This window comes from Vidua chalybeata, chromosome 13 (genome assembly GCF_026979565.1).
Source record: "Vidua chalybeata isolate OUT-0048 chromosome 13, bVidCha1 merged haplotype, whole genome shotgun sequence".
Lineage (NCBI taxonomy): Eukaryota > Metazoa > Chordata > Aves > Passeriformes > Viduidae > Vidua > Vidua chalybeata.
This window is the reverse complement of record NC_071542.1, coordinates 1,906,604-1,920,196: the sequence shown is the minus strand read 5'-3', so window position 1 is coordinate 1,920,196 and position 13,593 is coordinate 1,906,604. Positions and strand designations below refer to the sequence as shown.

At 52.5% G+C, this 13,593-nt stretch overlaps 1 protein-coding gene across 2 annotated transcripts in view; it reads left to right on the top strand.

Annotated features, from left to right (window-relative positions):
* Positions 1-13,355, top strand: part of ARID3B (AT-rich interaction domain 3B) — a 44,048-nt gene extending 30,693 nt beyond the window's left edge. For both annotated transcript variants that reach the window (XM_053955094.1, XM_053955095.1), the window contains exons 5-9: positions 1,871-2,054; positions 5,619-5,872; positions 5,967-6,224; positions 7,958-8,053; positions 9,259-13,355. In XM_053955094.1, coding sequence (XP_053811069.1) covers positions 1,871-2,054; positions 5,619-5,872; positions 5,967-6,224; positions 7,958-8,053; positions 9,259-9,428 — 962 coding nt within the window. In that variant the 3' untranslated portion in view covers positions 9,429-13,355. The remainder of the gene's footprint in view (positions 1-1,870; positions 2,055-5,618; positions 5,873-5,966; positions 6,225-7,957; positions 8,054-9,258) is intronic.
* The last annotated feature ends 238 nt before the right edge of the window (positions 13,356-13,593 follow it).

Sequence of the window (13,593 nt, the reverse complement as noted above, 5' to 3'; positions counted from 1 at the left end):
GAAATTTTGAGGCACTTTGGTCCTGTTTAAAGCACGGCTGAGGGAGGGAAGGTGTCCTGGGCGTGCTGAGGTGGTTCAGGGAGGTCAGACCCTGTGGCTGTTCCTGCTCCAGCTGGGAGCAGCTCCCTGGAAATGCTTCAGCCTTCATTCCCCAGGGATGCAGGTGATGTTTGTGCCTCTCCCAGGAGTATCTGGATTAATAATTTGTGTATTTTCCCAGCTGCTGAGCTGGGGAAGCCTGGAGGAAGGTAGAAGCGTGTTTGGGGAAAGGCAGGGTATTAAAAAGCAGATATTTGTTAATATTTTCTGAGTTGCTGAGAGCTTTATCCATGGCTCTTCCCTTTCTCTGTCCGTCCGGATGAGAGCTGCATGAAAGTCCCTGCTGGACAAGTGAATGCCATTCCCTAAACTGGATTGAGGAAACTGGGCTGGCTTTGGCTTCACCGTCCCCCAGCTGAGCAAAGGCTTTGCTGCTGTGGCTAATTAATAAAAGAAGAGGAATTTTGGGGTGTCCTGGGGGCTTTGGAAGGAAATATTTCCCTGTTTTCCCTGCGGGTGTGACTCAGGTGATGAGTGACAGCTGGAGGTAACTTGATCATGCCCTGATTCCCATTGCTGTCACCCTGAGACAAAATGGATGCCAGGGAAGAAAAACAGAGGAAATTGAGGGTTTTTGGGAGGAAGGGATGGAGCCACAGAGAGTTTGGAGGGTTTGGAATTCCCTCTGTGCTCCCTGAGGGATCTGTGCCCCTGAAATGTGGGATCTTCTCTGTGGGCAGGGAAGGGGCAAGAGGCTGGGACTGATATAAACTGCTACAAAACCTGATCAAACCGCCCCTGAGCGCTTTGAATCTGTGGGGTTTTCAGCCCTTTAGAGCTGCAAAAATGGGCTGTTTGATCCAGCATCTCGTTAACCTGTGGCAATTGGCACCACGAGCTAATAATGCCTAATGGGATTCCCAAAGAAAAGACAGGGAAAAAAAATTCCCCTGACATCTGCAGGGCCCGGCTCCTTTCATGGCACGGAATAAACCCGTTTATAGGGCCATAAACGGGGGAGCAGGGGCTGCCAGCAGTGGACTGGGGAGTCCACAATTGTCCCCTACCCCCCTCCCAGCCTTCCTGCCAGGCTGGGGCTGCCCATTGTGGGGACAGGATGGGCTGGGCGGCCCTTTGATCCAGGACAGAGTTTCCCAGGCCAAATAAAAGCTCTGCCACTTCAGCTTTTTATTATTCCTTCTTCCTCTCCGGGCCTAAATCCCCTTCGTTTGGGCGTTGGCACTTTCAGGAGCTGCCAAAGGGGCGCCGATAGGTTAAAAATCAGATTTTCTTCCACATTAACCCAAAATACACAGAAGGATGGAGCAGGACCTGGTTTTGGGATGCAGGGAATTGTTTGGGAGCACATCAGGGAATTGTTTGGGAGCACATTCAGGGAAAACGAGTGGGAGGCTGGAAGCTCTGTGGAAGGAGCAGCCTTTATTTACCTCTCCAGGTTGTTCCAAGTGTTGAACATGTGAGGGTGGATGGAATTCTGTGGGGGAGAGATGTTCTCCAGCGCTGATTCCCTTGGTTCTGCTGTTCCCAGGCAAACAGCACATGCTGGGGGATGAGGGAGCGTGTTTATCCAAGGATTTTAACCCTGAGCTCATAAAACTCACTCAATAGTCCCAACTTCCCCTCTTTCTATTCCAGGAGCTGCAGGTTTTTATTGCTCTGCTAATTCCCTTTGCCCACAGGAAAGGGTTTTCCATGGAAAGGCCTCGAGCCAAGCTACACATTCCCTGAATTTCCTGTTAGGACGGAGAGAGCTGGATCCCCCCCCCAAGCTGCCCGTGCCCTCACCCTGTCCGTGCTCCTTTTTTTCCAGGAACTCCCATCAACAGGATCCCCATCATGGCCAAGCAGATCCTGGACCTCTACATGCTCTACAAGCTGGTGACGGAGAAGGGCGGGCTGGTGGAGATCATCAACAAGAAGATCTGGAGGGAGATCACCAAAGGCCTTAACCTGCCCACCTCCATCACCAGCGCCGCCTTCACCCTGCGCACCCAGTGAGCTCCAGTGCCCTTCTGGCATATTTATCTCTTAGTGGGCATTTGCTCTTGGATATTTGCTGTTACTGGGTATTTAGCTGTTGTTGGGTGGTTATTATCATATTAGGTGTTGGTGTTGGTAGCTGTTTATTGCTGTTAGATGCCTATCTGTTATTAAATACCTGTTGTTAGTCATTGTTGTTAGGAAATTATTAGTAGTAAGTATTACTTAATGCTTTTTCTCTTCAAGCTTGGTCTTATAAGCTCGCAGAGATAAGCATTGTACCCTTGTGATAGCTCAGCCACTTCAGGTGGCATAAAAGAAGCAGGATGGCTCTTGTGACAGTGCTGGAAGCAAAAAAATTCAATAAAGGCAAAATAAAAAAAGCTCTTTACAGAGAAAAACCGAGCCAGGGCAAGAGGTTCTTGCTCCTGCTAAAACACTTCACAAAAGCCATTTACTTCTTTTGTTCTCTTCTTTTTCTAGGGAATTGCTCGGGGGACTTTTTGGCTCTTGTCTAATTAGCTGTCCTTAAGTTTGAGGTGAAGTCCCCAAGGTCCTATGAGGTGTCTTTTAACCAAATTGAGGAGAGAAACTTCTGGGCTTTTTTTCCTTTTTGAGGAGACAAAGGGTGACTTGTTTACTCCATCAACAAGGGGCACATTCCTACATCTATTAGTAAAAAATATAATATACAGACTTAGACTATAGAAAATATAATATAATTAATATAAAATTATTATATTATATTATATTATATTATATTATATTATATTATATTATATTATATTATATTATATTAATGATATAAGATAATATAAGATAATATCAGATAATATAAGAATTAGTAGTATTATTAGTAAATATTTAGAATAGAGACTCAACAAGGTAAAGCCCCTAAAGGGGGGAAATGATGCCTCAGCTTTAGGAGCTCCTGAAGGGAATTTTCACCCTCACCTCCCTCCAGCCTTGCCTTTTTACCTCAGTTTTTCAGTTGTGAGGGAATTCTGGGTGATTTGTAGATAATAATTCAATTGTAAGGGAATTCTGGGTGATTTGTAGATAATAATTCAATTGTGAGGGAATTCTGGATGATTTATAGAGGATATTTGCATTGTGAGGCAGTTCTGGGTGATTTATAGATGATATTTCAGTTCTGAGGGAATTCTGGATAGTTTATAAATAATATTTCTGTTTTGAGGGAATTCTTGCTAATTCTTAGTTGGTATTTCAGTTTTGAGGGAATTCTGGGTGATTTGTAGATAATATTTCAGTTGTGAGAGAATTCTGGATAGTTTAGAGATAAGATGTCAATTGTGAGGGAAATCTGGGTGACTTACGGATGATATTTCAATTGTGAAGGAATTCTGGATGATTTAGTGAGGATATTTCAGTTGTGAGGGAATTCTGAATGGTTTATAGATTATATTTAAATTCCGAGGGAATTCTGTGTGATTTATAAAGGATATTTCAGTTTTGAGGGAATTCTGGGTGATTTATAAAAAATAATTCAGTTGTGAGGGAATTCTGGGTGATTTATGGATAATAGCTCAGTTGTGAGGGAATTCTGGATGATTTTAGATAATAATTCAATTGTGAGGGAATTGTGGGTGATTTTTTGAGGATATTTCAGTTGTGAGGGGACTCTTGATGATCCTTTGAGGATATTCCACTTGACTGTGCAATTTATAGCTGATATTTTGATTGTGAGGGAATTGTGGATGATTCTTTGAGGGTATTTCAGTTCTGAGGGAATTCTGGGTGATTTATAGAAGATATTTCAGTTGTGAGGGAATTTTGGTTGATTTATAGACAATATTTCAATTCTGAGGGAATTCTGTGCAATTTATAGACTATAGTTAAATTGTGAGGGAATTCTGGGTGATTTATAAATAATGATTCAGTTGTGAAGGAATTCTGGATGATTTATGATCAGTATTCATTTGTGAGGGAATTCTGAATGATTATTTGAGAATATTTCAGTTGTGACAGATTTCTGGGTGATCTTTGAGGATATTTCAGTTCGGAGGGAATTTTGGATGATTCTTTGAGGATATTTCAGTTGAGAGGGAATTTTGATTGATTTATAGACAATATTTCACTTTTCAGGGAATTCTGTGTGATTTATAGACTATAGTTGAATTGTGAGGGAATTCTGGCTGATTTATAAATAATGATTCAGTTCTAGGGAATTCTGGGTGATTTATAGTCAGTATTCATTTGTGAGTGAATTCTGAATAATTTATAGAGGTTCTTTAATTTGTGAGGGAATACTGGGTAATTTATTGATGATATTTCAGTTGTGAGGGAATTCTGGGTGATTTATAGAAGATATTTCAGTTGTGAGGGAATCTTGGTTGATTTATAGACAATGTTTCAATTCTCAGGGAATTCTTTGCAATTTGTAGACTGTGGTTAAATTGTGAGGGAATTCTGAGTGATTTATAAATAATGATTCAGTTGTGAAGGAATTCTGGATGTTTTATAATCAGTATTTCATTTGTGAGGGAATTCTGAACGATTTATAGAGGACATTTCATTTGTGAGGGAATCCTGGGTGATTTATAGAGGATATTTCTGTTGTGAGGGAATTCTGGGTGATTTGTAGATAATATTTCAGTTGTGAGAGAATTCTGGATGATCCTTTGAGGATATTTCAGTTGGGAGGGAATTTTGGTTGATTTATAGACAATATTTCAATTTTCAGGGAATTCTGCGCAATTTGTAGACTGTGGTTAAATTGTGAGGGAATTCTGGGTGATTTATAAATAATGATTCAGTTGTGAAGGAATTCTGGATGATTTATAATCAGTATTTCATTTCTGAGGGAATTCTGGGTGATTTATAGTCAGTATTCATTTGTGAGGGAATTCTGAATGATTATTTGAGAGTATTTCAGTTGTGACAGATTTCTGGGTGATCTTTGAGGATATTTCAGTTGGGAGGGAATTTTGGTTGATTTAGAGACAATATTTCAATTTTCAGGGAATTCTGTGCAATTTATAGACTATGGTTAAGTTGTGAAGGAATTCTGGGTGATTTATAAATAATGATTCAGCTGTGAAGGAATTCTGGATGATTTATAGTCAGTATTTCATTTGTGAGGGAATTCTGAATGATTTATAGATGGTATTTCAGTTGTGAGGGAATTTTGGATGATTAATTGTCAGTATTTCAGTTGTGAGGGAATTCTGGATGATCCTTTGAGGATTTTCCAGTTGTGAGGGAATTCTGGATGATCCTTTGAGGATATTCCAGTTGTGAGGGAATTCTGGATGATCCTTTGAGGATATTCCAGTTGTGAGGGAATTCTGGATCATCCTCTGAGGATATTCCAGATGTGAGGGAATTCTGGTTGATTTGTAGACAATATTTTGATTGTGAGGCAATTCTGGATGATTTTTAGTTGAAATTCCGGTTGTGAGGTAATTCCCACCCTTGTGAGATCAGGAATATCTAATGGCACATTTCCCTCCAAACACTGAGCGTATCCAGGCCGAGCTGTGCCTCCGAAGACCTCGGGACGCGTCTCCCTGTCCCCGTGCTGCCTGCGTGACCCCTCTCCGTGTCCCTCTCCGCAGGTACATGAAGTACCTCTACGCCTACGAGTGCGAGAAGAAGTCTCTGAGCTCCCCGGCCGAGCTCCAGGCCGCCATCGACGGCAACCGGCGCGAGGGCCGGCGGCCCAGCTACAGCTCCTCCCTGTTCAGCTACTCGCCCTCCACGCCGGGGCCTCCTTCCCTGCTGTCCCCCCCCAAAATCCGCTTCCCCATCATCGGCGTGGCGCCGGGCGGCGCCGCCGGCAACCCCCGCGTGTCGCCGGCCCTCAGGAAAGGTCAGCGCGGCGGCGGCGGCGGTGGGGATGCGGGAGCTGGCGGTGGCGGTGGTGTTGGCAATGTCCCCTGGCTGAGCGACCCCTCCTCGCCCAGGTGACGGCGTGCCCCTGGCCGTGTCCATGCCGAGCCGCGTGGCCGTGCCGGTGACGCTGGGTGGCCAGCAGGCCGCCGCGGCGGCCAGGACGGCCACGCTGGAGCAGCTGAGGGAGCGGCTGGAGGCGGGAGAGCCCCCGGAGAAGAAGGTGCCGCGGATGACGGAGGAGGAGCAGCGGCTGGTGCAGCAGGCCCTGCAGCGCAACCTGTTCAGCATGGCCCGGCAGATCCCCATGAAGATCAAAATCAACGGGAAAGGTGAGGCACAGCGGGCTAAACTCCTCGGGAAGCAGCAGAGGGGGAAAGCTGCCAGCCTGGAATGTCACACACACACACACGGCTGGGTCACCTCTGGGGGGCCCCAGGCAGAGGGCATGGCACGGAGGTACTCGGGTGCAAGGTTTGTTGGGTTTTCCTGCTGGGTTTATTCTCCAGCTCGTCCCAATCCAGCCCAGATTCAGGAGAAAAGGAGACTCAGGGGTGACCTTATCACTCTACAGCTCTCTGAAAGGTGGTTGTGGCCAGGTGGGGCTGGGCTCTTTCTCCAAGAACTGACAGAACCAGAGGACACAGCCTCAACTGCCCCAAGGGAAATACAGGTTGGATATTAGGAAAAAGTTATTTACAGAAAGAGTGATAAAGTTCTGGAGGTGGTAGGGTCCCCATCCCTGGATGTGTTTAACAAAGCCTGGATGTGGCACTGGGTGCCAGGGTTCAGTTGGGGTGTTGGGGCTGGGTTGGACTCGATGATCTGGAAGGTCTCTTCCATCCTGGTCATTCTGTGAAATTCTGTGAATTCTGTGACCTTTGCCACGTTCCCAAAGCTCCGAGCTTGTCAAGTTTGGCACAACTTGGAAGCAAGGGAAGAGCTGTTCTTGCTCCTTTGAGGTGCTTGGCCACAAATATGGGTGGGAAAGGTCAAAGCAGCTTCCTCTGAAGCAGCAATTCTTTTTTTTGTAGAACTTATTTCTTTTTAGATTGTATTGCTTTTAAAAAATGTTCTTGTTTCTGGGCTTCTTCCCCAGCCTGTATTTAAACAATTCATCCTGAATCTTAGCAATGATTTCTGTGATGTCAGTGCTCCCAGTTCCTGGCAGCTCTGCATCCAACCAAATTCCACATCAAACCACAAGAGCCAGTGATAGGGAATACAAATTTTATCCAGGAGTGTTCATTCCCTCTCACCTCGCTTCTGCTTTCCCCCTGAACTTCCTAAATCCACGCGCTGGGAACCATCGCAGTCCCTACAAACAGGAACATCCTGAGGATTCAGGGATGGGGTTCCCGCCTTGGTAGGGGCTGTCTTGTCTTCCGTGCCCTCCTTTTCCCCACTGCACCGTAAAAACCAGGTGGAGCTTTGGGAGCTGCTCTGAGGGGTGGTTTTGATAAGCTCAGCGTGGCTTGGTAACAACATTTAGGTTCAATGTGGAGTTTTTAGGGAGGAGCAATCCCAAAATCCAGGCTCACCCTCGCGGAGCTTCGGGAGCCTGCTGGAAGAGTTCCACACACACAGCTGCCCATCCCTGCCCAGGCTGGGGAAAATCCTGGTTTTCCTGGAGTGTCCCTGGCTTTTCCCTCCCTCCAGTGGCCGCTGGAGCTGCTGCAGTCGGAGCACAGCGAGCCACGACAAAACCCAGCTGGGAGTTAAATCCTTTGTGCTCCCAGCCCTTCCTTGGGTCAGGAATGGAAATTTTGGAAACATTTCCCAATGCCAGCTGGCTCCCAGCCTCACCAAGGCCTTTCAGCACCTCTGTAGCCTTGTCCTGGAATGGTTTGCGTTGGAAGGGACCTCAAAGCCACGGGCAGGGACTTCCATGTCCCAGGGTGCTCCGAGCCCCGTCCCGCCTGGCCTCGGGCACTCCCAGGAATGTGGGCATTCTGTGGGGACTTCCCGCCCGCGGAGGGGACAAAGGGGCTGTGCTCAGCTCGGGGCAGTGCCAGGAGTGGGATCGTTGTCCTCTAACTCTGCCTCCCTCTCTTCCTGGGACAAGACAAGGCCGACTCCGCGGCGGCGGCGCTGAACCTGTCCCCCAACGGCATCGGCAGCATCAACATGTCCGTGGAGATCAACGGCACCACCTACGCTGGTGAGAGCCCTGCTGGAACGGGACAGCCCAGGGACAGCCCTCCTGGGCGTGGGGACAGCCCTCCTGAGCATGGGACAGCCTTCTTGGGCATGGGGACAGCCCTCCTGGGGGGAGGGACAGCCCTCCTGGGAATGGGACAGCCTTCTTGGGCATGGGGACAGCCCTCCTGGGCGTGGGGACAGCTCTCCTGAGCATGGGACAGCCTTCTTGGGCATGGGGACAGCCCTCCTGGGGGGAGGGACAGCCCTCCTGGGAATGGGGACAGCCCTTCTGAGCAGGGGGACAGCCCTCCTGGGCATGGGACAGCCTTCTTGGGCACGGGGACAGCCCTCCTGGAAATGGGGGAGCCCTCCTGGGAATGGGGACAGCCCTCCTGGGCACGGGGGAGCCCTCCTGAGCATGGGACAGCCCTTCTGAGCACGGGGACAGCCCTCCTGGGCACGGGGGAGCCCTCCTGAGCATGGGACAGCCCTTCTGAGCACGGGGACAGCCGTCCTGGGCATGGGGACAGCCCTCCTGGGCATGGGGACAGCCCTTCTTGGTGTGGGGACAGCCCTCCTGGGCACGGGGGAGCCCTCCTGGGCACGTGGAGAGCCCTCCTGGGCATGGGGACAGCCCTCCTGGGCACGGGGGAGCCCTCCTGGGCACGGGGGAGCCCTCCTGGGCACGGGGAGAGCCCTCCTGGGAATGGGGACAGCCCTCCTGGGCATGGGACAGCCCTCCCGGGCACGGGGAGAGCCCTCCTTGGGGTGGGATGGGGGTGGTCCCTGCCAAAAGGCAGAGGGAGGCAATTCTTGTTCACTGGGCTGGGCAAGAGGAGTGCCTTTCCCTCAGTGATAGTGCTTAAAAATCTGAGGGAAGGGTTTTGAAATCCCCGTGGAAGCATTAATAGGAAGGAGAATTGTCCCTGTTCTGCTGAGGAGGGGCTTTGCTTGGCTCTCCCAGCAGGAATTGTCCCCTGGAGCAGTTCCTTTCTGCAGGCCACATCCTTGGGCAAATCCCACGTGGGAAGCCTGGCACTGCCTGACCCTAACCCCCGCAGGCAGAACCCATTTGGGATCTGTTTCCTGTAGGGACAGGCTCCAGCTCCAGACACCCCTTCCCTGCTGAGCACAGGAGCCAGACCAGCCATCCCGAGCTGGGCTGGGCTCCTGGGGCTGGGAAAGCCTCCCCTGTGCCCAGCCTCACCCTCGGTGTGCCCACAGGGGTGCTGTTTGCCCAGAAGCCCGTGGTGCAGCTCCTGGCCGGCTCGGGCCCGCAGAGCTCGTGCAGCAGCAGCAGCAGCAGCAGCAGCAGCAGCTCCCACTGCTCCCCCAGCCCTACCTCATCGCGGGGCACGCCCGGCGCAGAGCCCTCCACCAGCTGGTCCCTGTGACGGCCGCTGCCCCGGGAGTGCACACATACCTCACCTCAAGGAACCTGCTCTCGTGGCTGCAGCACCTGGAGGATGATGATGATGATGACGATGGTGTTGGTGGTGGTGGTGGTGGTGATGGTGGTGAAACCTTTCCATGCCAGCGAGTTTTCCTTCATCGTCTCTTTGTCCGGCCTTTTTTTGGCTTTGTTCCACCCCTTTCCTTCCTCCATTTTCCTCTTTGTTTCCTCCTCCTCCTCCTCCTCCTCCCAGGGTGTGTGGTGTTCCCACGGAGGGGGGGCACACCTGGCGTTTCTCAATCAGGGATGGCTCTGGGGCCACAGCTCCTGGGATGTCACCAGGGCAGGGACAGGACTGGGGCTGGGAACCCTGGTTCTGCTGGAGCCCTGGTTCTGCTGGAGCCCTGGTTCTGCTGGAGCCCTGGTTCTGCTGGAGCCCTGGTTCTGCTGGAGCCCTGGTTCTGCTGGGACCCTGGTTCTGCTGGGACCCTGGTTCTGCTGGGAGCCCTGGTTCTGCTGGAGCCCTGGTTCTGCTAGAGCCCTGGTTCTGCTGGGAACCCTGGTTCTGCTGGAGCCCTGGTTCTGCTGGGAGCCTGGTTCTGCTGGAGCCCTGGTTCTGCTGGGAGCCCTGGTTCTGCTGGGAACCCTGCTTCTACTGGGAACCCTGGTTCTGCTGGAGCCCTGGTTCTGCTGGAGCCCTGGTTCTGCTGGGAACCCTGGTTCTGCTGGAGCCCTGGTTCTGCTGGGAGCCCTGGTTCTGCTGGGACCCTGGTTCTCCTGGGAACCCTGGTTCTCCTGGGAACCCTGGTTCTGCTGGGAACCCTGGTTCTGCTGGGACCCTGGTTCTGCTAGGAGCCCTGGTTCTCCTGGGAACCCTGGTTCTGCTGGAGCCCTGGTTCTGCTGGAACCCTGGTTCTGCTGGGAACCCTGGTTCTGCTGGGACCCTGGTTCTGCTGGGAACCCTGGTTCTGCTGGAGCCCTGGTTCTGCTGGAGCCCTGGTTCTGCTGGGAACCCTGGTTCTGCTGGGAACCCTGGTTCTGCTGGAGCCCTGGTTCTGCTGGAGCCCTGGTTCTGCTGGGAACCCTGGTTCTGCTGGAGCCCTGGTTCTGCTGGAGCCCTGGTTCTGCTGGGACCCTGGTTCTGCTGGAGCCCTGGTTCTGCTGGGAACCCTGGTTCTGCTGGAGCCCTGGTTCTGCTGGAACCCTGGTTCTGCTGGGAACCCTGGTTCTGCTGGGACCCTGGTTCTGCTGGGAACCCTGGTTCTGCTGGAGCCCTGGTTCTGCTGGAGCCCTGGTTCTGCTGGGAACCCTGGTTCTGCTGGAGCCCTGGTTCTGCTGGAGCCCTGGTTCTGCTGGGAACCCTGGTTCTGCTGGAGCCCTGGTTCTGCTGGAGCCCTGGTTCTGCTGGGACCCTGGTTCTGCTGGAGCCCTGGTTCTGCTGGAACCCTGGTTCTGCTGGAGCCCTGGTTCTGCTAGAGCCCTGGTTCTGCTGGAGCCCTGGTTCTGCTGGGAACCCTGGTCCTGCTGGGAGCCCTGGTCCTGCTGGAACCCTGGTCCTGCTGGGAACCCTGGTCCTGCTGGGAGCCCTGGTTCTGCTGGAGCCCTGGTCCTGCTGGAACCCTGGTTCTGCTGGGAACCAGGGGCCACCAGGGCTCTTCCCACTCACAACTCCATGTTTTGACAATCCTGAGAGCCAGGGGGTGCCTGGCCCTGTCCTCCCGTGGCAATCTGCTCATGTCCCTTCCTGCTGTGTTCCCGTGTCCTCAGGGGAGGCTCCTGAGCCTCCCTCCTGATCCTCTCCACGGTTCTGGCACCATCAGCTGCTTGATTCTGGCTGGTGCCACCTCCCCCCTCGAGTCCTGAATGTCCCCGAGTGTCCCTGAGGAGTGGCACGGACAGCCTGGGCGTGCTGGGGCTCCGTGTCCCCGCTCTGTCCCCGAAGCAGGGGCACTCGGGTTGGAGCAGGCTCCCTGGAGCAGCTCTGGAAGCTCTGCAGGGCTGTGTGCTGAGCACAGGGGTGCAGGGGGAACCCAGCTGGGCCCTGTGCAGGTGGGCTGGTTCATGTGGGGATCTGGGGCTCTGAGCTGCACCCGAGCAGGGCAGACCTTCTGCTCCCAGCAAGGAGGAATCCGGCCCTTCCTGGCCCTGGCACCCCCAGCTGGGAGCAGGGCTGGAATTCCCTGCGAATCAGCTGCTCAGGTGGCCTGGTGCTGTCCCCCTGTCCCCGTCCCCTGCCCTGGTGACATCCCTGCCATCCCTCGTGCCCCGGTGACGTCCTTCCCGTGCTGCAGGCCCGAGTCAGGTTTTTTGAGCAGATGAAATACCTCAGATATGTACTTGTTGGGTTGTTTTGTTTGTGTTGGGTTGGTTTTTTTTTAACCTCTTCAGGAAGTATTGGCGTATCCTATCGCTTGGGGGCTTTCATAGGTGGGTTTGCTGACTTTGTGTTTGCTTTTATTTCTGTTGGCTTTTAAATGGATCACCAAAGACAGGGAGTTCAGACAAGGCTGAGCAGAGGAGCAGTGGCTTCCCCACCCTCCGGGAGCCCAGCTCCAGCATCATCCCAGGACACGTGCACGGCAGGACAGCGGGAAAACGGGGCAGGGCTGACCTGGCCCTCGGATCTGTGCGCTCTCCCAGCTCCGGGCTCTGTCCTCCCGCTGCTTCCTGTACTGTGGCAGGGCTGTCCTCGGCCCGCAGCGCCCAGGACTCTCTGGGATCAGGAGCTGCACGTGTCCTGGGAGGGATGCTGCTCCCGGCTGTCCCCCTGTGCTCTCAGAGGGAGCGCTGCCCTCCCTGTGGGCGGGGAAGCCGGGCTGACCCGCGGGCTCCGTGGCATTTCATCCTCACACACTCCCAGAGGGTTTTCCAGCCTCTGGGACTCAATCAGATTATTTTTCCCCTTTTTTTTCTGGGTTTTCTTTTGGTTGTTTTATTTTATTCTTGGGTGGGGTTGGGGCTGTTTCCTCTGAGTGGGACTGGGGCACTTTCTGCTTTTCCCTCTGCTCTGCTCCTTGGCCCCGGGGAGCAGAGGCTGCTCCGGGGTGGGGCTGCTTTGTCTCACTTGCTAACGTTGTGTTTTCTTGCACAGAAAGGCACTCGAATCACTGAACTGCTTGGACACTACTAGAGTATTAAATGTTTATAAGCTTTACTCAACCTAGACTGGAACTAGCCAGGGACTAACAGATTGTTTTGTATCCAATTCAGGGAAAGAATCAGGTCGGGAAGCGTTAACAGATACCTCAGTTAAATAAGCTGCAACAATAAACCGGTCCTTTTCCCAGCCCGGGGTGACAAGGACCATCGAGACTGTGAAGAGTTAACCCTTTCCCTCAGCCTGGCTTTGGCCCTGGCAGCCTGAGCTGCGGGTCTCCTGCTGAGCTGCCAGGCTTTGGGTGGGGGGTGCTGGAAACCAGCAGCAGAGCGGGGGAGGCCGAGCGGGGGCCGCCCCAGCCCCGTGTAGTACTCAGGGTTTGATGCTGCCAGCAGGACGTTCCCGAGGGCAGTGCTCCATCCTCCCCCAGCTCCACACACCAGCCAAAAACCCCCGGCCAGCCCCCAGCTTGCTCCCCCGGCGCTTCCAGGGGGGGAAAGCGAGCCGAGCCTGCTCCCGGGGCTGCGGGGAAGGCACGGAGGGTGGCATGAGGGGAGGCTGCGTGTGCCTGCTCGTTCCAGGGGACTGCGATCAGATGTTCTCTCCAAACAGCTGCAGCAGCCTTGCTAACTAGTTTTCTTACCTATTTAAAAGAGAGAAAAAAATAATAAAATAAGTAAATAAAAACAAATGTGATAGCCTAGGCGGTGGATAAATACCTCAACGTCTCCTTCCAACAAGTGTCTGTATATGTTGTTGTTGGGTTTTTTCTATCTTACAGGTTATCTGAATGTTTATATTCCAATAAACTTCTACCTCTTCACACCGTGACCCCCACGCCTGCTTTGTGCCCCCGGCTGGCTCCCTGAGGGCAGAGAATTCCCAGATATTCCCAGAGGCTGGGCTGTGTCCTTGCAGGGGCCCTGAGGGCAGAGAATTCCCAGATATTCCCAGAGGTTGGGCTGTGTTCTTGCAGGGGCCCTGAGGGCAAAGAATTCCCAGATATTCCCAGAGGCTGGGCTGTGTCCTTGCAGGGGCCCTGAGCTCCCAGCTTGGAGCTGGCCCGATG